We start from the raw sequence: 26,756 nt of genomic DNA, 5'->3' as shown, positions 1-26,756 counted from the left end.
ACCCTAGATTTTAATGGGCAAATGAATCTAACCACAATCTCATATATTTGTAGACATGAATCAACTTTATTAGTGTATTATGTTTCTTTTCAAATAAAGTATATGTGACTCAGAAATTTTCATTTTTGTCCAGTGTTACCATGTTTGGCATTTAGTTGTTTTAAGCATAACTTATCAATGTTGTTGGGTGCCCTGAAGTTTTGCTCATGTGTGCTTTTTTCAGCAGAATAATGTTATCTGCATGCAGTACTAATGACATCATTTATATGTACTGAATTAACAACTGAACAAGGAAGGAAAACACTGACCCCTGTCAAAATACTAGTTTAATTGTATGTCAAACATTAAATGCTTGACAGTTAAAAAAACACAGAATTGCGGTGATTTCCTAGCTTAAAAAAGGAACAAGTGCTCTTGGAAGAGACAAGGTACCTAACTGCCCAGAGCCTCTTTCTTGGTCTAGTGGCAGTGACAATGGCATGGGATGGAGGGGTACTGAGTTCAACCACCAAACAGGGGTCAGTGTTTTCATTTCTTGTTCAGTTTTTTTTGTAATGAGTTTTTAAATATCTTCCATATATTGTATTTCTTTTGCTTTAGACAGCTTGTCTTGTTATGTTTTAAGCATGCACTCTGTACTTAGAAAACAAGTCTAAACATCCTTAAATGTCAATAAAGCCTTTTAGCTTGCATTTATTCTACCTCAACACATTTTTTAGGTTTTCTATAAAACAAACATAGATTCTTCCATCCTCTCCTTACTTTTGTTACATCTACCATATCAGCTGTATATGTGACACTATAGGCAAAAGAAAGTAAACCTCTTAGTTTCACCTACCTGTCTCCAATCTATGTTTGCAGTCAAAAAGCAGTCTTTTCACTGCTAAAGCTAAAACCATGGGACTTAACAGGTGTCCATGCATTACACCTTGTTTTATAGCTATTTCTTTACCAAACTACATATTAAATAAACAATTTTGGGTTTTTTGTACACTGATTTATAAAAATGTTTGAATTTCTTCCCAGAAACTCAAAACCAAAACATCTCTCATGTCTTCCTATGATTTATAGTATAAAATATTTTATAAATATCACATACCAGTAATTTTCCATTACTTTTGGTTTTATTTATGCTATCCTTTATTTTTGAAATCAGAATTCAATTAATGCCACTTTAATCTGTTTTCATGTGCTCCATATATTTCTTCTTCCACTATTCTTTTTATTGCCTTAACTAACCTTACCTGAAGCATTTTCATTAGTATCTTATACTCTATCAGAAATAAATTATTCTCCAATGAACTTTAGCTTTCTTCTCCTTCCCTTTTCCAAAGGTACCATAACATGTTAAACTATTTTATCTATTTTAATATCAGTATATAGTTCATTCAGTGTCATCATAAAAGTATACTTCAGCTCATCCTTCTACCTATATAAAAATCACATATCAACCTATCTATAGCTGGAAAAGTATCTCTTCTAAGATGTTTTAAAGTCATGTCTGACTCAGTTCTTGTAAATACACTGTCTAATGCCAGCCATCTTTTGGTGTTTCTTCCTGTTGAACCATTTTCTTTCTATACACCTTATTCTTCCATTCCTTCCATACTTTATTTGCACATTCTGCACATAATTCAATATACCTATTATTTCTTTCTGACTATAGTACTTATTATTACCTATGTCCTTTAAAAATTCATGAAAATGTCTAACTTACTGCATGCCATAAACATGCATTTAAGTGTTCTTTTTACCCTTTCATACCTAACTTCTGTCTCCGCAATATGTCCTTCATCTTTCACAAATTTCTTTCAGAAATTTCCCATTTTAAATGGACCTGATTCTTATTTATATATTTGTAACAATCACTGTATTTATGTATTAGTTTCTTATATTCCATTCTTACTTTATATAAAATACTTTCCCTCCCAACATACTTATCCTTCTTCTTCAATCACCCACAACTCGAATGAATTTTATAGCAAACCATCATGTCATGTTATTTCCACAATTGTTCTGTTTCTCATACCACAGTTACTTTCAAAAGCTACATTTTAATATTTATTCACATTCCTACCCCATATATTGTTCTTTATCTAGCCAAGTCCTACTCATAATAATGCATAATTAAAAAACAGTATTTCCCCCATCTACCCCATTCAGTCACTCAAAAACAATAAAATAATCAATGAGTCATGTTGTGCTTACTTTTACATATGCATAGTTCCTTACCCTAATCTACTCTCAGATACTCCATTTTGCAAACTTTCAAACATCACAACATCTTTCCCCACTCAATCCTTATCCTTTCTAAAATTCAAATTAAAATTGCCCAATAGCATAGTGTTCAGATTCACAGCACTATGCATTTTAACATTTTTTGATAATGCCTTTATTTCAAATGCATTTATACAAAACAGGAGAAAATATATGTGTTCATACTTTCTAAGATTATACATCTCTCTAATATTGCTAAATCCAAAATTTACCTTTCTTTTTTCCTCAACAAAACTGAAATATCAGAAAATTCTTCTTTACATAAGAATATGAATATTACCCCTGTCAAAACAACTCCAAACAGCCTTCTGTGTTACTTACCACAAATATGGTATCTAATAAGCATATTATGTCATCAACTACAAAGTCCCACCATTAAGGACTACTAAACATCTGGGAGGTGTTTTAATACTGTTAATTTTCATTTAAGTAAAATTGACATTGTCCGTTCTCTCCAGCATTTTCTTTTTTAATTGTTAATTGTTTCAACCTATAATTTTGTTTTCTTTGCCTCATATTTACTTTCAGATACCATTTCTTCAACCTCTTCTTTTACTTCTTCCAGACTAAACTTCATATCTTCTTCAATTTTAAGTTATTCACATTTATTTTTTAACTCTATCTCTGACCCCTTTATTATTACACTTTTTGTACTTCTCTCCTATCAGCCTGACTGGATAAAATAACAAAATGCCATCATTAATTTTATTTTATACAGTCTCCTCCTGATCCATATCATTGTAATTCACAAAACGATACTTTAAGTAACTGTTCAGTAATACAGACAAACCAGTAATGCTCAGAGGTGCCATTTTTAGGGAATACATTCTGCAATTATTTTTAGTGTACCACTCTTCCCACACAAATTGAAATGAATAATGCAATGCCTTTCTACAATTAAATACAGAAATAACATTGTTTAAAAGCAAAAGTCTATTGTGTATTGTTAAATCCACACATTTATGCATTTCAGTTCATGTACTTTTTGACATTTGTCCTGTAAGAAATATTGTCCCGTACTCTGACTGAAGAATGTAAGTCCTGAATTGTAAAAAGAAAAAAGAAGTATTTTACAAAAGTCTGAATGCTCCAGTCTTACACTACCTCCAGTCTTCTTGCTCGCTCTTATTCAAAGACATTGATACAAAATTTGGGTTAACTCAAATGACTCAAAATTGCATCTTTAAATGATTTAATACCTAAATGTTCAAATGAGTGGATTTTTAGAAGCAATGAAACCCAAAGGATAGATTACTTTATCCCTTCATTAATTTCTGTCAAGCTACAACATGTTCTAAAGTATCCAAATCTCCAAAAAATGTGTTTAGAAGCAGTAGGTTAAGAACAGCACATTTATTGGTACGTAATCTGAATCACAGCAAACAGCAGCAAACAATAAACCAAGCGCTTTCGCTCGGTTATTACCGAGCTTCTTCAAGGTTAAAAAATCTGTTGTGTAGTCAGCCATGTTAAATACTAAATGCAACATCACATGACATACCCCCCCATGTGAATCATCCCTAATCAGTTTCTTAAAAATACAGTGTGTATTAACTTTCCTTAAATATTAAATATATGTTCCAATTCAAAAATCAAACTCAACTTTAAATCCAGTAATGCCAAAAATGAAAATATATAATATATTACAACACATATCAAAACACATAAAAAATAAATTAAATGGTAATGAAATTAATAAACATGTCAATAATAAATGTTAAACTAAACCATGAAAGTAAATAAATGTAACTTCTTCATTACCAATACAGCACATGGTAACCAAACTAAGGCATTAGGCTGAACTGCAAGTACATCCAATGCCAGTATGTTTAATGGGGAAATTTAGGCAGTCTACAAGAACCCCTATTATAATCGTGCCCTTCTTAATTTGAGCACACTGTTTATATTCAAGGCGTCATTCATGCCAGGTGGTCTAATTGCGTCCAGTCTAAGCTGCCAAAACAGTTCCCGATACTCCAACCTAGCTTCCCAATTCCCTCCCCGTGGGTCGGGTGTCACTTGTTCTAGAATTGTAAACTTAATTTGCATATTTTCACATAGTTATGAATGCTTAAAAAAGGCATTGTTCACTTTACCCTTACTAATTTCATACTTGATGTTTATAGACTCTTTTTCTAAAAAGTCTTTCTGTCTTGCCTACATAAAAACTGTGACAATGTAGGCCTCTTCACCAACTGCTACGAATGGCAGGGCGGATGACGTCAGTTCCGGTAACCATTTGCGAGACAATTCACAACGTGGTACGTCTTCCACTAAAAATGTTGCTAGTGGTAAACTGAGAAGAGACGACAATACAAGGGATACAAACAAGGATTTTAACTTTGGAGCATGGACAGAAAAGCAGTTTCATTTTCAGCAAGGTACTGTAGACTCCAATTTTAACAGAAACATTGAGAATAATTTTAACTTGTTTAGAGACACGTTATATGCACTTAAAAATAACCAGTTGGAGATAGACTACTTAAATGAATGCATACAGGTTAACAGGGTTCCCGAAGGTCTTTGTTTATTTAAATTTCCTAACTGTTTGCACCCAGGGACTGAATTGTATGACAAGTTATGTGACATTTTTAACAACACGGGTATAGAAATGTTGAAACTAATGATTGTGGAGTTCCAATCCAAGGCTGAACTCTTATTGAAGGAGCTGACCGCTCTTAACCAAAATGTTACTAATGATGTGAATTTTGGAAGTGGTAAAAGAAGCTATGACAATGTTTTTTATGAGGTTGACCAACACTGTTTAAAAGTTTTAAATAGGAAAATTAAGAAACTTGACAGGGATATGCACGAATACCAGGAAGGCTTAGCCTACCCAATTTACAGAAATGGTGGTTGGAGAAACAACTATGACACTGTGTTTGTGGAAGGGGATAACATGGTGGAATGTAGCAATAAGGGTGTTAGGGTTGATAATGAACCACCCAGGAGGAGTGAAAGAATTGCTGAGAGGGGCAGGAAACAGTCCTACCAGGATTTTCAGCACCCTCCCAACAGGGGAGTGAGGGGTATGGGAAATCAGAAACAAGGGTGAAATCGTATACAGAAATAGAACCGCTGGTTAATGTTTTATCATTAACAATGGATGAGGCCCCTACCAAGAAAATTATTTTCAGAAAAGATAATTTTACAATTTACAACTTCACTGATTGCTTGCTCACAGATGAGCATTTTACTTTATTTTCAAAAGGTTTTACCTTTGTCCCATCTAGTCCCTTTGACACCACTAACACATTGATAGATTTTAAATTGTTCATTAGGCAGCTAAACCTTTCAATATTTTTTAAGGGTCAACCCAGTACCCATTCAGATCTCACTAGAACTAGCACCTTTAACCCCCCCCACACACCCATCTCTTAAGATATTTGAGGAAATGGTAGAGAGAGAAATTAGAACAGCTGGTAAAAACAAGAAAAACAAGTGCCCATTGAACCTCAGTAACGAAGAATTCCAGTTGATTGAGAATTTAAAGCAGGAAAAATGCCGGGTTATGAAACCTGACAAATGAGGGGGTGTGGTGCTACTGTACCAGTTAGATTACGATTTCATCCTACAGGGAATGTTGCAGGATGTTGAACAATATGAACTGGTGTCCCTTAATGAAATTAATTTAGCTTATGCCAAAATTAGTTATTATTTATACGACCACCTCTTGCAAGGCACTATTAATGAGCAGCTATATAACTATTTTCATGTTATGAAGCCAAGGGTACCAATAATATTTGGTATTCCGAAAACACATAAAGGCCTAGACCCTCTAAGATTTAGGCCCATTGTTCCTGGGGCAGGCAGTATTACGGAGCCCTTAGCAAAATTTATAGATCATATAGCCAAAAGAGTCTTAACACCAATTGCACATATTTGCAAAGACTCCTGGCATTTCTTAAAAGTTATTAACCGACAGATGTTTAGTCCAGAGCTATACATGGTAACCATTGATATTATAGACTTATTTCCAAGTATCCCTCACATAGTAAGACTTGAATGGTTTAGGCAAACCCTTACACTTGACGGCACGTTGGCTAGCAACGTCATCAATTTAGTGGTAGACTTAATGGACACAGTTTTGACAAACAATTTTATTTACTTTAATGGAGAGTTTTTTCGCCAAAAGAAAGGCGTGGCAATGGGAGCATGCTGTGCTTCGTTATACGCCAATTGTGTACTCTACCATTGGGAGCAGGAATTTGTGTTCAATACACCATGGAAAAAGTTCATTACACATTATACCAGATATTTAGACGATATTTGCCTACTATGGAATGGTTCTATTAATGACCTGAATGGGTTTTTGGAACACATCAATGGATGTACTGATTTTCTTAGATTCACTTACAACATTGACCAAGACGTTTTACATTATTTGGATGTAACATTAATTAAGGACTATGCAAACAGCTGTTTTCATTCCAAACTTTTTAGGAAGACTACCTTTTCTAACACGTATCTCCATTTTTGTAGCGGGCACCCTTTTTACCAGAAAAAAGGGATAGTTAAGGGCCAAATGATTAGAGCCTCGAGAATGTGTAGCACTTTTGAATATTTTTTGGAGGAAGCCAACACACTCCATGGCTTATTTATAGAAAAAGGATACCCAGTCAACTTGATTGATGGATTAGCCCAGGAAGTTACTGATAAGAGGGAATTTAGGTATTACCCTTTATTAGGTACCGGGACAGCCGGTACGGAGTTGGTGATAGACAACAACACCTCCAAATTTAAGAACAGTTTTGCATATACATAATCTTCAGACTCTCAGGTAATAGAACAGGTCATCTTAAAGTATTGGCCCATTATTTCAGTGAATGAAGATATAAAACATCTCATCCCTTCAGTGCCAGGTTTCGCTAGAAAAAGAGGAACGAATTTGAAAGAATCTTTTGAGAAAAATAAGGCTGTTAAGAATGAGTCCACTAGAGTGAAGAAGGGTACCCATAGATGTGGTTCATGTAACCAATGTGCCTTCATGTTGAATAAAGATGTTATTTCTATCCCTTCCAGAAATTTTAGATATAAGTTTAAACAATACTTTAATTGTGCCACCAAAGGAGTGGTATACCTGGGAATCTGCCTACATTGTCACAGTTTTTATGTAGGCAAGACAGAAAGGCTTTTTAGAAAAAGAGTCTATGAACATCAATATGATATTAATAAGGGTAAAGTGACCAATGCCTTTTTTAAGCATTCACAACTATGTGAAAATATGCAAATTAAGTTTACAATTCTAGAACAAGTGACACCCGACCCACGGGGAGGGAACTGGGAAGCTAGGTTGGAGTGTCGGGAACTGTTTTGGCAGCTTAGACTGGACGCAATTAGACCACCGGGCATGAATGACGCCTTGAATATAAACAGTGTGCTCAAATTAAGAAGGGCACGATTATAATAGGGGTTCTTGTAGACTGCCTAAATTTCCCCATTAAACATACTGGTATTGGATGTACTTGCAGTTCAGCCTAATGCCTTAGTTTGGTTACCATGTGCTGTATTGGTAATGAAGAAGTTACATTTATTTACTTTCATGGTTTAGTTTAACATTTATTATTGACATGTTTATTAATTTCATTACCATTTAATTTATTTTTTATGTGTTTTTATATGTGTTGTAATATATTATATATTTTCATTTTTGGCATTACTGGATTTAAAGTTGAGTTTGATTTTTGGATTGGAACATATATTTAATATTTAAGGAAAGTTTATACACACTGTATTTTTAAGAAACTGATTAGGGATGATTCACATGGGGGGGGGGTATGTCATGTGATGTTGCATTTAGTATTTAACATGGCTGACTACACAACAGATTTTTTAACCTTGAAGAAGCGCGGTAATAACCGAGCAAAAGCGCTTGGTTTATTGTTTGCTGCTGTTTGCTGTAATTCAGATCATGTACCAATAAATGTGCTGTTCTTAACCTACTGCTTCTAAACACATTTTTTTGGAGATTTGGGTACTGTGGCCGTGGACTTGGTGATTCTTGGTCTTGTGTTCACATTTTTTGATATTCTAAAGTATCTTACCTGTGGAGTTTGATGAAACATAAGTCCTCAGGGTTTCAGAACCCTCTGTGAAGTCGTTTCTTCCATCTCTACCACAACTAGTGCACTTTCCTGGGGGAACTAGCTTACCTGTACTACTGTCATTTCTGCAAGTGACATCACTGTCAAATGCTATCACTGAAAATCACCGACAGTGATTACCTAGATTGCCTTCTTCCTTAATGTTGTGCAACCATGAACTCAGTATATGGTTGTAGAGTGGAGACATAGAGGCCTCTCCCACATAAAGTGTTTGGGGTGACTTTTTCTCATTCAAAAAATGACAACTCCACCAATAACATTGACGTACCAGCACTCACTGGAATTAATTGTTAGCAAGTCAGCATGAAGACTTTCCTCCAACCTGCTTTGACTTCTGCTTCAGAAAGTTTAACATGATCTTGCAAATCTCCTGACATGTGCAGCGCAGTTACTGGTGATGACATATTTCCTCTCTCATGGGAAGTACATTGTCTTTCAAGTGGGGCAACATTGTCCATAAGATAAATCCATGTTTTTAACCTCTCCATTCTCTTTATTGGAGTCATCCATTGCTGTTAACAATTCATCATTATCAAGTGAACAATCATTTTTCATCTTAGTTATCTGAACTTGGCCAATCACAGTTTTCACAGTATGGTTCCCAATAACCAAATGGCACTCTTCCTCCATCATAGGTCCTTCCCTTTGCCATTGTTTAGAGTGGTGAAATTTCCCTGATGTCCTGGCAAAATTAATCCTACAAAATATGACGGCTTCATTCTGTCTCCCTTGGAAATTTATTACACTTAGTAAGACTAACCCAATCATTAAAAACAAATAAATAAATAATTAAACAAGAAAATTTAAGGTCAATAATGCCTTTAAAGCATGCTACTGCAATGTAATGTCACTTTTTCCTCAGAATATCAGTGACACTTTATAAACAAATCAAACATGTTATAGTAATCAAGTGAAATATCAAGAAAGAAAAAAATCATTACTAAAAATACAAACACATATGGATAAAAAAAATCTACGGACAATATGGAATCCACTGTTACATTCATGCGAAGATCTTAGTATCAGACTGCAGAAAAAAGACTCCAGACCATACAAACATATCTGCACACACACACACACACACACACACACACACACACACACACACACACACACACACACACACACACGCACACACACACACACACACACACGCACACGCACACACACACACACACACACACACACACACACACACACACACACTGACACAGAGAGACTGACACACTGACACACACACACTGACACAGACACACACACACACACTCACACACACACACACACACACACACACACACACACACACACACACACACACACACACACACAGTTAATGTATCCATTTCAGTATCCTGCCCATCTGCTATCACATCACAACATACTTTCAAATTAAAAAAACTTTTGGTAGTGTAGTTCAGTACAATAAAATTTTATTTAGCCATATACAATGTGGGTCTCTGTTAGCCTCCATCACAACCAGATTGCACCCTTTTTTTCTAGTAGGTAGTTAAGTGAAAGCTGAGAAATGAAAACTAACATCGATCATTCAGTGAAAAACATGATATATTACTAAAGTCTGCGGTATTATCTAAAAGCTGTGTTTAGCATCTATGACTTGTAGCTTTCACTCACCTTATCTCCCTGTAAACCATTCAGCCCAGGAAGTCCATCAGTCCCAGGAAGTCCAGGATCTCCCTGAAAAATAAGACATACATATAATTATTCAGATGTACTTGTACAGCGCTGTAATGTACAGATATACTTGTACAGCTCCCTAATATACAGATGTACTTGTACAGTTCCCTAATGTACAGATGTACTTGTACAGCTCCCTAATGTACAGATGTACTTGAACAGCTCCCTAATATACGGATGTACTTGTAAAGCTCCCTAATATTCAGATGTACTTGTACAGCTCCCTAATGTACAGAGGTACCTGTACAGCTCCCTGATGTACAGAGGTACTTACACAGCTCCTTAAAGTACAGACATAATTGTACAGCTCTGTAATTTACAGATGTACTTGTATAGCTCCCTAATGTACAGATGAAATTGTACAGCTCCCTAATGTGCAGATGTACTTGTACAGCTTCCAAATGTACAGATGTACTTGTACAGCTCCCTAATGTACAGATGTACTTGTACAGCTCAGTAATGTACAGATGCACTTGTACAGCTCCCTGATGTACAGAGGTACTTACACGGCTCCCTAATGTACAGATGTACTTGTACAGCTCAGTATTTTACAGATGTACTTGTACATCTCCCTAATGTACACATGTATTTGTACAGCTCAGTAATTTACAGATGTACTTGTACAGCTCCCTAATGTACAGATGCAATTGTACTGCTCCCTAATGTACAGATGTACTTGTAAAGCTCCAGAATGTGTAGATGTACTTGTACACCTCCCTAATGTACAGATATACTCATACAGCTCCCTAATGTACAGATATACTTGTACAGCTCCCTAAAGTACAGATCTACTTGTACAGCTCCCTAATGTACAGATGCACTTGTACAGCTCCGTAAAGTACAGATGTACTTGTACAGCTCCCTAATGTACAGATGTACTTGTACAGCTCTTTAATTTACAGATGTACTTGTACAGCTCCCTAATGTACAGATGCACTTGTACAGCTCTCTAAAGTACAGATGCACTTGTACAGCTCCCTAATGTACAGATGTACTTGTACAGCTCTTTAATTTACAGATGTACTTGTACAGCTCCGTAATGTACATATGCACTTGTACAGCTCTCTAAAGTACAGATGTACTTGTACAGCTCCCTAATGTACAGATGTACATGCACAGCTCCCAAAGTACAGGTGTACTTGTACAGCTCCCTAATGTACAGATGTACTTGTACAGTGTCCTAATGTACAGATGTACTAGCACAGCTGCCTAATATGCAGATGTAGTTGTACAGCTCCCTAATGCACAGATGTACTTGTGCAGCTCCCTAATGTGCAGAGGTACTTGCACAGCTCCCTAATGTACAGATGTATTTGTGCAGCTCCCTAATATATAGAGGTGCTTGTACAGCTCCCTAATGTACAGAGGTACTTGTACAGCTCCCTAATGTACAGAGGTACCTGTACAGCTCCCTAATGTACAGATGTACTTGTACAGTGTCCTAATGTACAGATGTACTAGCACAGCTGCCTAATATGCAGATGTAGTTGTACAGCTCCCTAATGCACAGATGTACTTGTGCAGCTCCCTAATGTGCAGAGGTACTTGCACAGCTCCCTAATGTACAGATGTATTTGTGCAGCTCCCTAATGTACAGAGGTGCTTGTACAGCTCCCTAATGTACAGATGTACTTGTACAGCTCCCTAATGTACAGAGGTACCTGTATGTACAGATGTACTTGTAAAGCTCCCTTATGAACAGAGGTACCTGTATATACAGCTGTACTTGTAAAGCTCCCTAATATACAGAGGTACCTGTACAGCTCCCTAATGTACAGCTGTACTAGTTCAACTCCGTAATGTACAGATGCAATTGTACAGCTCGCTAATGTACCGATGTACTTGTACAGCTTCCTAAAGTACAGATATACTTGTACAGCTCCCTAAAGTACAGATCTACTTGTACAGCTCCCTAATGTACAGATGTACTTGTACAGCTCCCTTCTACACAGATGTACTTGTGCAGCTCCCTAATGTACAGCTGTACTTGTACAGCTCCCTAATGTACAGATGTACTTGTTCAGCTCCCTAATGTACAGAGGTACCTGTACAGCTCCCTAATGTACATATGTACTTGTGCAGCTCCCTAATGTACAGATGTACTTGTACAGCTCCCTAATGTGCAGATGTACATGTACAGCTCACTAATGTACAGAGGTACTTGTACAGCTCCCTAAAATACAGATGTACTTGTATAGCTCCCTAATGTCAGTACAGTTCCCTGAAGTTCAGATGTACTTGTACAGCTCCCTAATCTACAGATGTACATGAACAGCTCCCTAATGTACAGAGGTACTTGTACAGCTCCCCGATGTACAGATGTACTTGTGCAGCTCCCTAATGTACAGATGTACCTGTACAGTTCCTTAATGTACAGAGGTACTTGTACAGCTCCCTGATGTACAGATGTACTTGTGCAGCTCCCTAATGTACAAATGTACATGTACAGCTCTTTAATGTACAGATGTACATGTGCAGCTCCCTAATGTGCAGATGTACATGTCCAGCTCCCTAATGTACAGATGTACTTGTACAGCTCCCTAATGTATAGATGTACTTTTGCAGCTCCCTAATGTGCAGATGTACATGTGCAGCTCCCTAATGTACAGAGGTACTTGTACAGCTCCCTAATGTTGATGATGCTAACATAAGTATTAATGGACAGGTTTAAGAAAGATAGTAGTGGACAGAAAAATAATCAAATGTTTGGTCACAATGTGACCTTGTGTAGATTGAAAGAGACTGATTTTATTACACTACGTACTTTTCTATTGGAGAGGGACCTCATATGCACACCCTTTGACCTTCAGCTTCCAAGCGCAATATAAACATGGCAAAACATGATTATTCCAATAGCAGCTATCATACTCTGATTATAGGCAAATCCACAAAAAGAACCATATTTTTAACTGATATCATTTTGCAGCTTATCAAAGCAAAGAGATTGACAACGGTCTCAAAATAACCAGTGTAGGAATTTTAAAATATTATGCTCTCCCACTCAAGTCTTAATATAAAAAAAATGTTATAAAGATAGAGAGGTTGAGCTCCAGGCAAACCTTTAAAACAACTTGTTTTATCTTACCTGATATTATGACCAGCACTTTGATAAAGCAAACAACTTCAGCCAAAATAAGGCTCTGTGATTATAATTTGCTGTTATTAATTCCATTATGAACAGTGTTCTTTGATTTATTTTATTACTACAATCAAATGAACAAATTGCTAATCACTACACTCATTTTCTGCAAGTTTATCTATTTGTGATATTACTGGATAATTTGATCTGGCTGTTGGCATTTTTCAGTGGTGACTGAAGAAGAATTACAGAAACCTGGAAAACAACAATTCATCATTATGAGATATTATTCAGAAGTTCTACAACATGGACTCTTGTAGCACAATAACACTGATAAGCACAGTATACACCTTATCGGACAGATTACCTGTCAAGATATAAATATACTGTAGAAGTATATATCACTGTTAACAAGGGAGGAATGGAGTGCAGTAGTGGTACAGAGTAACCAGAGTACAAAAAGTTATCCACACCTATTAACGCAGCCTTGTATATACAGGAAAGTTAAGCTCACTCTTTGTCCTGGAGTCATGTGCTGTGGTGAATCAAATGTAAAATTGTTGTTTTTGACATCAGTAGGAAGATCGGTGAAGTAAAAACTGTGAGATGGGTCAGTAAACAGATATAGAACAATGTATCTGGGCTGCATGACTACTAAGTACCCATGAAACTATGCAATCAAATAGGAAGTAAGGCAAAGGCAAGTCTCAACTGCTAGGTAACTAACTAGTAATATAACAGTGGCCAACAAAATATTATTCTATCAATAATAAAACAACATTGCTGAATGTATAGTCTGCTCATGTCTAGCAGGCATAGTTTGTATTCATGCTTTGTTTTGTAAATTTTTGCTGTCTTTTAGCTCACAACTCAAATGAATCACACACACACACATACACACACACACCCAGACACACAAACACATGCACACACACACAAACATGCATGCACACACATACAAAGATAGGCAGTTTTATAGACTGATAGATGGGCAAATAAGGACAGAAAGATACAAAAGTCAGAAAATCAAATGTATAGAAAGACACACACACACACAGACAATGTAAGTACAGATATCAGAAGATTCCAAACACCACTCTCCCTGGTACATCACTCATATGGTATCATTACTGAGAACTTACAAAGAACAAGCCATCAGCTATCATGCTACCATTATGACAACTCCTATTTCTCACAAGCCAAAGGTGATATCCCATGAAAATGGAAAGGTTTAACCAAATGTCTTCTTTTTCTATGGCTAAAAATGTCTGCCTCATTCACAATCTTTAGTAAAGTGCAACTTTTTGTCAAGGTCCTTTTAAGCATATGGCAGCCTGGGTAGTGTCAGCACATTTACTTTAAAATCTGTCTTATTTTTATCTATATACAGAATTTTAGATGCTTAGTTTTTCATATCATTCAGATGAAAAGAAGACTGAAAACTATATAAGTAAGAGGGGACAGACAGAATATGTGTGTTGTGTGTGTGTGTGTGTGTGTGTGTGTGTGTGTGTGTGTGTGTGTGTGTGTGTGTGTGTGTGTGTGTGTATGTACATTATGAAATACGTTTTGTGTGTGTCTGCATGGTTGTAGTGTGATGTATACATGGATGCGCATTAAACACTGACACCTAAAAATGGTGTTTGTTTCTAACACCAGGAGTCAAACTGCATTTTCATATGAAGGCCTTCCTATGTCATCTGCCTCATGCTTGCGTCTTGTTGTGTAACATGCAGTTACCATACAGAGAAAGATATAAAATCCAGTATGTGTTACTAAAATCAATAATCTGCAATGCATAATATAAGCTGGATGTAAATGTTGGTTTTAAATGTAACTCGGAAGTTAATCTGTTCTGCTGTTCTGTAAATGTTGATTTGAAGAAGCTGTTACTGTCCATTGGCCAGGTCATGCCTGACAGTGGTATATGGAAAAGGTCACTTACTGAGCTAACAATAACAAAAAATAAATCTTGGAGTTGTGGGGTATAAGAGGCAGATAACTTGAACATGCAGTGGTGTAACGAAAATGCTGCCAAACTGCAAAAAACAGCAAACAGGGACTAAGAGACTGCTTATTGTAAAAAGATGGAATTAAATTGGTGCTTTGTCTAGCAAGACCAAGGAAGTAAAGGGAATTGTCTGCAGAAGACAAAAGACAGTTGATGTAAGCACCAGTCTGGATAAAGCTACAGATAACCATGTAATTTAAGAGTGAGGGATTAGAACTGGGTAATTGGAATAGTTGTGTGAATAAGATTATGAGGTTGAAAAGAGGTCCAAGAGGTCCAAGTGCTAGAAAATAGGCAGAAACAATATAGGCACTGTGGGGTGTATCTGATATGGCATCACAAGCAGACTATGAACAGAAACTACAACAAATGATAGAGGAATGGAATACAAAACTAAGGTTGCATGGGATGAAACTGAGTACAAACAAGACAATTTGTATGACAGCAAATGGGATAAATAGAAATAAAGAGCAGATCCCAACAGACCATCACAGACTTTTATTAAAATATGGCAGTATAAAATTGTTATCGCTTTCAGGATAACCCTTCTTCAGACAATACAAAACATAAATGAAGCCATCTTATATATAAAATTTAAAGCACATGCATCCAGTCACATTCAATATACTAGCCGCCTCTTTTTTAAGGCTGGTTTTAAAGGAATAGTGGTATTTAGGCCAGGTAAATGGTCTGCTGCTAGTTGTATTATCCATTTAAGTTCATTGCATGCAGTAACATTTACAATGTCTTCCTCTCTTTTATTCAAACAGAAGGGCACACCCTGCGCAAATCTGTATGCCAACTTGGTTTTAGCATACTGGGAGGAGCGTAACATCTTTGAGAAAGATCACCTGTGGAAAGATGCTTTGTTATATTATGTCAGATTTGTTGATGATGTTTTTTTTTTCTTTTGCTGTGGGGACAGGATGAGAGAGAGTTAATGTATTTTATTAAATACTTGGAAAATGCAGCTAGCTTTCTGAGGTTTTCAACCAGAAGTAATAGTAATACAACTGACTTTCTAGATATTTGCCTGACTAAAAATTATGTGGGGAGTTTGGATACAGCAATATACAGAAAGGATTGCTGGAAAAAACACTATTTATTTTACAGTATGCATCCTAAATGTACTTTTCAAAACATAGTGGTGGAGCAAGGGCATAGGGTGTCTTACCTTTGCACAGAGGATGGTACCTTTAATAAGGAACTTGAGATCCTTCACAATCATATGATGAAAAGGGGTTATACCCAGAATATATTAGGCAAGGGTTGGGAGACATCACAGAAGTGCATGAAAGATAAAGCTAGCCCTTGGTTTTCAGGTAATAGGTGTTCTTAGGAGCAATGAGCAACACAGATTCCACGTATACATGTAAATAAAGATATCAGATAAATATTAATGGTTCAGTTACAAGAGTGGGAAAGCAGAAAATAATTCAGTGAAGAAGATTTGGGAGAGACTGGAGAAAACCAAGATGAAACAAGGAAATCTAGCAAACAGATGGATGGATTGTATGAGAGAAGATGTGTGACAGTCATACATGACTGTTAAAGAAGTTTGGAGAGTGGCACTGCATACCTCTCAACCTTTCAGTGCAAGAAATCTGGACAAAGCCCAAAAGAATAGGGGAACAAAGGCTCAAAAATACGGACAGAATTTAAATATTGCTCCTATAAACTTAGAAAGTTGCTGGAATAATAGCTTTTGTATTATAACGCATTTTCTAAAGTATATAAAGTCTGAAAATCAAATGTCTGTCATTATTTAGTATTATTTAGTGACTTCAATCTTCAATGATTTGCCAAAAAAACTGAAATTTTATGAGGAACAGGCAAAAAATATGAGGCAAAAATCTGGATATTCTGCAAAAATCTGTACAGTTGAGAGGTATGAGTGGCAGTGAACTGAGAGATGTGGCAACAGTTGACATGCCACCCCAATCTCATGTAGAAAATGGGAAAAAGGGGGTTAATGATGCTGATAATGATGATGAAGATGTGTGAGAAAGAGAAAAGAGCCAAGCAGGCAAATGGAGGGGAGGGTTGTGTATACTGGGCAAGAAGGAAGAACAGATTAAATGAAGACTGTTTTTGAAGACAAACATGCTAAGGTAGGATAGGTGCAGGTCAATAAAAGCAAATAGATCAAAGTTGTAAGAGAAGGAAATGAGAAGAAAGAAAAGTTTTGTAAAAAACAAGATTTAGTTTTAAACTGCAACTAATATGGGAAAGGATTATTAGTGGCCTAAATTTAAAATATGCATTGACTATATGGACATATGTCAAGCTGCAAGGTACTACATATGTTACTGATATTATCTATTGAACATATTGTATCATGGTTAAATAATATATTAAAAGAACAGACAAAGAATGTGTAAATTAAGTCAACCAGTCTTGACCAAAACAGTCTTTGACAAACTGCTTAGTAATAAAATGTTCACTTCCATACATAAGAACTGCTATCCATATATATAGTGCATACAGGCATATGAGTACTCTGTGTGCTATGTAATAAATGCTTCTGTCCAGGATACTGGTTCATAAATCTTTACATAATTGACCCAGGTTTTTCATGAATTTGATGCAAGTGCATATTGTATACAGTGGTGTGCAATTTGTGCCTGTGCCCATTTCATCCCTAGTCTCATTAGCAGGCCAACAAATGTTGTACTGTTCAATGTTGCTTCATATTACAGCACAGTAGTGAATAACAACATACTAAGGTTGTTGTTGTTTGTCTTTCAGCTTTTTCCTGGAAAGGGGTCATCACAGAGGAACTCCGGTCCACTAATGATTGGCAGTAGATTTTTACGAAACTTCGAGGTGACAGCTCGACGCCCAACTTTCAATGAAGGCACACCCATTTACGCACGCATGTTTTTCGAATGCTCCCCAACCACGGGGAGGGCATGCAGACTCCACACAGAAGGCACTCCCAAGCCAAGCCGAGAATCGAACGGGAGAACCTCTTGCTGTGAGGTAACAATGCTACCGCCATACCACCAAGACTAACAACATACTAAGGTATGGTCTTATATATTTTAGGAGATAGATATCCCTACTGCATTGTGCTCTGTCATCATGCCTGATTGTGATTCACAAACATCTCACAGCCAATAATGTCATTGTGATAATATGATAAAGAGAGGATTTGGTGCTGTGAGAACTCACACTTGTGGGATCTCTCCAGCATCACTGTGTAGGGGCAGAACAGTTTTGCTGTGTTGCAGGTTTGCCTGCACCTTATAAGCACTGTTGCTTGTAGTAGGGATTTTTTTGAACCTTACAAAGAAGATGTTCTGTTGATTTTTTATTTGACTGTAATAATGTATTACTCATTTCTGCATGCTAAGCAACATATTAGCAGGGAAAGGAGAATTCTGTGCTAACAAGTTTAACACCCTGGGTTTATCTACAGCTCTAGTCACACAGGTTTGTCTATTAGGACTTATGCTACCTTTCCCCTCTACCTTTTTTCTAGAATAAAATAAAAGCTACATGTCCAACAACAAATATGCACCCATTTTCATTCACTTCCGCATCACTTTTCATTCTCCTCATATCGTCCTTCTGTGTGTTTCCCCATGTGCTCTTCTCCCTTTCTGATTGTCCTATAATTACCTCATTATTTCCCATTTATATGTTAAAAATGGTTGTCACTTTGCTGTGTAGCCCCATGAATAGGCTGCCAGTTGTGGTTTTGAATTAGCTAAATGGTTCTTTGATGCATTTCTGAATATGCGTATAGTGAAGTATGCTACATGCATGCTGATGTCTCAGGGTAACATGACCCCCAAAAACACGATCCACTCATTTGCTTAGTGACTGCCATTTTTGTGACTATGAGGCTTCATTGCACTATCACAGACATATCTGAACTATGGGTAACTTATGCATGCTTTATCCTAATCCTTTGAACTATCATCCTAAGTATCAGCTTAGATATTAAGTGTTAATATACTAGTTACACAATCTGACATTTTCCAAACTATATGAAATTTCTAGGGAAAACTGTTTAAAAATGATTTGCTTCATTTCTTTTATTTATTCATTTTTGATTACCCGATTTATCTATTCAAGTTTGCAGGGAAAATGGAATAATGTGCCCTTAATTTAAAATTTTATTAAATCATGCTATCTCTGTTTGTCTCCATGACAATGCTTAAGACAGTTTACTTTCAAAATGTTAGAGGCTTGGCATAAAACATGCATTGCTGAGGTAAAATTTTCTGGTTAAATTTGAGATTCAGCAATTTTTGATTTTACAGCATAAAATCAGATTTGCAGATTTGAATCAGAGTTTAATTTTAGTACCATGCTATGCTGCAGGTTTGTTATAATGTTTGGTGCTATATGTATCTTGTCAGTGCTTTGCAGTAGATTTACTTTACATGCTAAGGTAGTCTGATGGCATAATATAAATATGCTATTAAAATATGTTTCACAATTATGCTTCATTACACTTAACAAGGCTGATGTAGTTTTAAATATTTAAAATAATTTGTTTATATGAATAGCAATTTACAGCTTGTAAAACTATTTCACATTTCTAGTAAACATTTTTAAAACAGAATACTAATAAGGACTATAGTAGGACATTTTGTGGATTAGTAAATAATCATTATTACAGGATTTTGTCATATTAAAATATTCTGTTTTCAGGAACATTAGAAATTGACCAGTACCTTCAGAGCTATGACATCTGGAAACAATAAGCAAGATAGTTCCTGCCAATAGATGAAGGATCCAGAGCAGTCTGCATACAGTATACTAGGCCATACATGTCTTCAAGACCCAAAAGAACAGTAAAGTTACAAAGAACAGACATGATATTTTTTGCTGCTTTTCACAGAATGGCCCATACAACCAAAACAACAGGACATGACCAAAACCTACGCCAAGAATCTGCCATTGGATATTTTTTGACGTGTTTAGAAAAATCATTAACACAAATTTAGATATAAAACTGGCACAGATTTTTAATACCATTTAGTATTACAAGGGTTTTCCCTGATAAAACACATAGAGAGATTTTTGGTTTATGGGAAAATAGTAACCTATTTTGTTGGTTGCAATGTATTGAAAACCAACAAGCTTTGAGCATACAAAGTATACTGTCAACCTGTGGCCTATCCCCTAATGACTGGTTGGTCCTTCAGAGTGTCATAGCATACACTAAGGATCTGTGTAAAACAATACATAACTCATCTTTCAAAACAGTTCCAAAAATTATAAACTGGATTTTTGGAATTTTACATAATAATATCAATGTTAAGAATTAATTATCATATCTATATAACACTTTAACTGTCTATAAGACAGCTCCTAAAGATTCTTACTGGCAGTACCTAACTAAAGGGTTTCAGGTATCATTATCAATGGAAGATAAAACAAACATTTTATTTTTAGTTAAACTAACTTTTTATTTACAATTCTGGAGGATTTTTCATTGCAAATTTCTACACAGATCCTTTTTGACAGCTGAGAAACTCTCAAAAATTAACCCATCAAACAACAAGTTACGTTGGAGATGTCATATGTCCACTAATGCTGACTGGTCTCATATTTTTTATGACTGTCCTAATATTAGGGGTGGGAGGATGGCATAATAGTTAAGGTGTTTACCTTACAGACACAAGGTGCAGGTTTTGATTCTCACATGGGGTAACTGGCTAGGCTTGAAAGGTCTCACAAGGGCAGTTAGCCTAGTACTAATCTATGAACCTATTAAACCATATTGGAATATGATCAACAAATTTCTTCAAGCTATCTATAGTGATATAGTTGTTTTGACAAAGTCTTTAATTTTATTGAATATTGTTAATAGTAATAATATGAAGAAAGATGATCTATATTTGCTGTGGACGATGTTAGCAATAGCCAGAAAATGTGTAACTAGAAGATGGAACTCTAACGTAGCACCCACAATGGAGGAATTCCTATAATCACTGAAGAAATGCATACTAATGGAGAAAAGAACTAAAGAGTTAAGAACTTTTCCTAAGCCATTGGTTAATAGTCCATGGAGGAAAATTTGAATTTGATTGATACTCTACAGATAGAAACAAACTCTTCCTAACTATCATAGCTTATACATTAACTTATTATTTAATTACAAATGTTTTTATCTGAATCTTTTTTGTCAGGCTGAATGTAAATACTGTAAATAGTTATTGAATGTTATGAATGTATTTAATTATTGTGTTATTTCACCAAGATAAAAATCATTTGAGTAAAAAAAAAAAAAAGAATCTGCCATTGGTTTTGAATAAGAACCTCAACTTGCAAACTTTGAAAAAAAAATTGCTCTCAGCTCAAACAATTGCTGCCTGGATAAAATGAAAGACTACATAAGACCCTATTAAAGATAATTAATACCTCTCCCTACACAACCTAGCTAAAAATACATCAGACAAAACTAAGGACACTTATCTTTGTAAAAAACAGCAATCATCATTCAGCAACCAAAAAACCTTCTGGAAAGGCATCAAAATAGCAGCTGCCATATCAAGCAACACATGCCATTCCTTTACTCCAATGATTTTTTACTTCAAAATTCTTCAAAATCCCCATAGCCAACTAAAATAGACTCCCATTCCAAACCCAACACGGTGTTATCTTCTTCCATTTTTATTAAAATGAATCTCTCATACTGATACAGGAAAAAAAATACTTCTCTTCCTACCCACATGTGGCTTTTCAGGGATTGATGGTCTTCTCCCTTAGTTTCTAAAGTACTGTGCTGACATATGAAAGAAAAGGATAGTCTTTATTTCCCTAAATGCAAAAGAAAAAAAGCACCATGGCTTCAGACTTTCATTCAATATCCATTCTTCTTCATTTCAGTAAATATTTAGTTAAAAGTGATCTACAAACAATTCCCACCAAAACAATATTTTTTCACCTTCCCAATATGTCTTTGTAAAAGACAAAAACACTCACATAGCCTTGCATATTCTGACTGACTCAACATTTACAAATATAAACAAAGGTCATCTCACAAGAGCTACATTACTGGTTTTAGAAATCTGTTTGAGACTGCCAGCCACTGTAAACTGATTAACAGCATCACTGATGCCACCATTGGCTATTCCACCCTCAGATGACTCACTAGTTACCTAAGAACTGGAACCTTTTCAATAAAATCTGGCAACACGTTCTCACCTTCACAGCAAATCATTTCAGGAGTCCTTCAAAGTTCTATTCTTGCCTTCACCCTTTTCAATATTTTCATCAGTTTCTTTCCTGCTTACCTTAAGCGTATTGCTTACTTTATATTAGTGACCTTGAGTTCTTGCAGTGCTAGTCCACTTATAACACCATTTTTCAGAACCTCCAACCTACATGATAAACAGCTATCTCTATACACCAATATATATATGTATGTTCTTAGGATCAGCTTAGACACTAAGTAAAGTGTCATCACAACACCCTTCCTCCTGTGTAATAACCAACCTGAATACCATACCATTTTTCTTTCCATACCTTGATATTACACTTCACCCTGCCTTCAATCTATCAGTTCAAATGAGCAACCATAAAGTTAAAATTAACTGAATCCTCTATGATTGCCACAGAATGTCTCATTATCTAATTTCTGAAGGCAGAAATGCTAAAGGCAAAAATATACTGTGACCACAACTTGTCCTACTTAACAATACTTGCATGAAAAATCAGAAAGATCTTTAAAGCCTCTCCAATAAAATCTACTTATCTTTCTTTCACAAAGAACTGAACACTACTGCATCACCTTTCATAGGATTAACTGACTGCCTGCTCTTGAGAACGCAAATGTCTTTTTATTCTGCCTTATACACAAAACATTATATAGTCTATTTAAACCCCTTCTACCACAAATACTCTATGGGAAAATATCCCTTACCTACTTCACTTTCAATCTAATGGTGATGTAGTTTTTTCAAGACCAACTAACCACCTGACATCAACTAATCATTCCGTCCTGTTTTTGCACCTGTCTTCTGTGGCTCACTGCCCTCAGGCATTTACAACTGAAAATAACTTCTCCATATTCATACAAAATCTAACTTCAGTTCCTTGGAAAGGAAAACCTCATGCTCCTGTTTCATTCACTTACAATAATGTAAATAGTTTTTCTTTTTTGCTTTCAACACCCTCATTGTATATTTCTCTCCACATTTTCTTCTTTTACTTATAGGTATAGCCGTATCAGTAGTGCAGCAGGTAGCATGTCCCCCTCTGATGCAGAAGCCTGTGAGTTCTATTCCCACACTAGGTAGGTGAATTAATTTTCCAAAACCTACACTGCAATGTAGCATAAGGGGCATACTGTACTCCTGAATGTGCTATCCTTTGGATGAGACACCAGACTGAGGTCCCATCTGCCTGAGTTGGTGTTAGATCAGGTGAATGTAAAAGACAGTATGGCAATAATTGAAAAAGTAGAGGATCTTCCCTGGTGGCCTGGCCAAACTTCTCTTAGGTAGTATACATGCCTCTTTCTCCTCTAAAAAGAGGCCATTGGCCTAGTGGAAATAACCTGGCCAGCAAAGTGTATTTTATTTATTTATCCATTTTTGACCAAGTTTGTTTGTAAATAAAAATAATAAACTGATGTCTTATGTTTACTTTTTACATGTTAGTCCCACATTGTTGAAACTATTCTACTGTCCTCTCTAAATGTTTACTTCTTTACTTCTGCAATATTGTACTTCTGGGCTGTAGTTAATATGGGTCCATTATAGATTAGTTCACCACCCCTATCAAAAATTTGCATAAATAAATAAATACCTAAGGAAAGACAGATAGATTTCCAGGGGACCAAGCTAGTTCTTGTTGGTCACACACTATTTTTCTCTGAGACATTCGGATTTTGGATTCTAAATAAAATAAATACATATGCAAATATGAAAGGAAAGGTAACTGTATTTTTAATTAACAACTAAAAGTCTAACAAATGTTGCAGACCTGTTATGTTAATGCATGGGTACATGCAGATTAGTGCCAGTGCATTGCACTTCTTTCTAGCTAAGCTATCAGTTAGTAGACAATTAGGGAAAAGACATAAATAGTAATACCTAAAATAACAAGACAGGGTCACACATATATCAATCTATAGAATATTACAATCACCAATTAGTATTGCTAAAAATACTTTGGCAGGAAGTTTGTCTAATCAATTAATATTTTTTGATTTTAAGGCTAATACATTTAAAACACCACTTGATAACAAAATCATATTCTTAATAATACTGTCCTTCATAATAAAAGATGTAAAATAAATGGAGAGACTGAAAGAACTAGGCCGTATTGTGGATGGCCTCTGCTGTCTTACCAAACTACCCTGAGCCCAGATTTCTGGTCTATCCCCTTGTATAATATCAGAGCAAAAAGTGGAGTCCTTGGAGACTCAGGATGCTATGTCAATATTACAGATTCTATAGGGAATAAAAAAAATGTAAAGCTAATGGTATCCAGAAATATTTTATATTAATGAATCATATTAATCTTACATGGTGGGCTGCACTGATCTGAGCATGCAATGTAGCCCCCAATGATCATTGAATGTATACAACCCCATAGCACCACCTATAGGTCATATGTAATACTGCATACATGACAGGTAAAACTCCCATTATGCATACACAACTTGGGCTGCCACACATTGGGTGGAACGCTGTCGTCCTGCATTCCCATGGAACAGCCCATTTCTTTGTAAAAAAAAGTATGAGTATGTCATCCTTTCTTGCAAAATAACAAAACCACACATGCACCTAAATGACACCCAGAGTAGCCAAGAGCATATAAAATCAAAACAAATCTACACGGGTATAGTAGTACTGTTACTGCAGGACTATACACACGCATTCCTCAATTAAGATCAACAGTTACACTGCTGGCATACAGCTGGAGCTCTAACTGCCCCCAAAAGGTGTATTTATAAAAGGTGGCATTGTATTACATTTAAAGTTTATAATGACATTCAGTTATTACAGTGTGATGTACTAAACATGCCATAAAAAACAAAATAGCATGAGAAATTTCAGTGGCTTGCTGTGCTATCTGGAGAGAGTACTATCCCAGGCAACAATAAATTTGTACTCCAGCTATATATGTGATTCCATAAATAATTATTTAGTCTTCATTTTCATAATATTGATAATATAGCTACTTGTAAATCTTTGCTAACTAACACATAACATGTTCACTTTTTTCAGACTAATTATGTACACCCTTATGTGTAATAATCAGATATGGCCCACTATATATCAGGAAAGCCAAGTTCCCTGTATAATATAATGCTCTCTAATTCATTATTTATGAATTTCATTTTTATATGCAGATATATAATGGTATTGATACTTAGATGGTGTTGGTGAGAACTAACACATTTATTTAAATGACAAAATGGTAAAAAATGTCATTATTTTGCAGTTTAACTGTACTCCTTAGCTCATAATTATTGTACAAGTGTGAAATAATTCATACAGCCACTTGCAAATGTTGCAGTAACTTTTTATTTTCTGTTTTCTTTTTTAATTTTCCCACTCACAAGCTTACTCCCTGCAGGGATTTTCATAGCTAGTCTGGTAAAGTCTTTCTTGTCCCTTGTTTATAGCTAGAAGTTATAGATGTTTCTGTCAGTTGGTGCAGAAGGATAAGGCTGTAAGCTACAGATTCTATGGTACAGGATTTGATTCTCTCAGCCATTGTTTGCATACTTTGTGACCTTGAACAAATCACTTAACCAAACATTGCTCCCATGTCACCACTGAAAAAGGACTGTGTGTCCAGTGAGCTAAAGTGGTTAACAAATGAATAGTATTACTTATGTCTATTTTCCATTTCATTTTCTATAGCATTTTAGCTACAGTCATCCACTCCTGGGAATGCAAAGTGGTATCCTAATTGGATGGATTGGATGAGGTACAGGTTTAGACTCATATTCTTTTAGGTCCATATCCATAATTTACAAGCATTTTGTGTTATAATCTTGGACACCTGAACATCTTTGGATATTGATCTTGTTATCATGGCCAGCATTGATAATAGGAAAACTAGGTGCTCAACTAGGATGCTACTCAGTTAGGGATTTATTTATGTAAAGTAAAGAAATACAGCAGTGGTATTTATTTACTTAAAACAATAGATAAATGTCCTAAAGAACCCTTATTCAAAGTTGTGGCACATTATGGGGGAGGCACTGAATACCTGACCAATGAATTTGCAGGTTTTCTTCTCTGCACCAGCTGTGAGCTAGGCAACAAATCTGCTTCATTGTGCAGATCGTCGGCAGAATGTCAAAAAGCAGCAAGCTTAGAGATTTAAAACTGTAAAGATGGATGTGATTGGTGTAATAGAAACAGCAGATAGAGATCACAATCAGCAGTAAGGTGAGGTATGTTTTTAATTCTGTCAGGCAATCAGATATCATGGGCAGTACTCAGCTTTATTGGACTAATGGCTGGCTAGCAACTTGTGTGTTTTTGTGAAATTACAGTGCCTATTATTTTCTTTATTTATTTTTATTACAATCAGAGACCTGAGATGTACACAAACTACAAATTGGTTATAATTGCTGAATATAACACTGCTATACACGGACTAT

At 35.8% G+C, this 26,756-nt stretch overlaps 1 protein-coding gene across 1 annotated transcript in view; it reads right to left on the bottom strand.

The window, feature by feature from the left end:
* Positions 1–26,756, bottom strand: part of COL22A1 (collagen type XXII alpha 1 chain) — a 2,341,282-nt gene that overhangs the window by 792,928 nt on the left and 1,521,598 nt on the right. The window contains exon 28 of the mRNA XM_044067281.1: positions 10,014–10,076. Coding sequence (XP_043923216.1) covers positions 10,014–10,076 — 63 coding nt within the window. The remainder of the gene's footprint in view (positions 1–10,013; positions 10,077–26,756) is intronic.

This window comes from Protopterus annectens, chromosome 3.part1, assembly GCF_019279795.1.
Source record: "Protopterus annectens isolate FY-2018-M chromosome 3.part1, PAN1.0, whole genome shotgun sequence".
Classification (NCBI taxonomy): domain Eukaryota; kingdom Metazoa; phylum Chordata; order Ceratodontiformes; family Protopteridae; genus Protopterus; species Protopterus annectens.
Note: the sequence above shows the minus strand (reverse complement) of the source record. Positions and strands in the feature narration are given on the sequence as shown.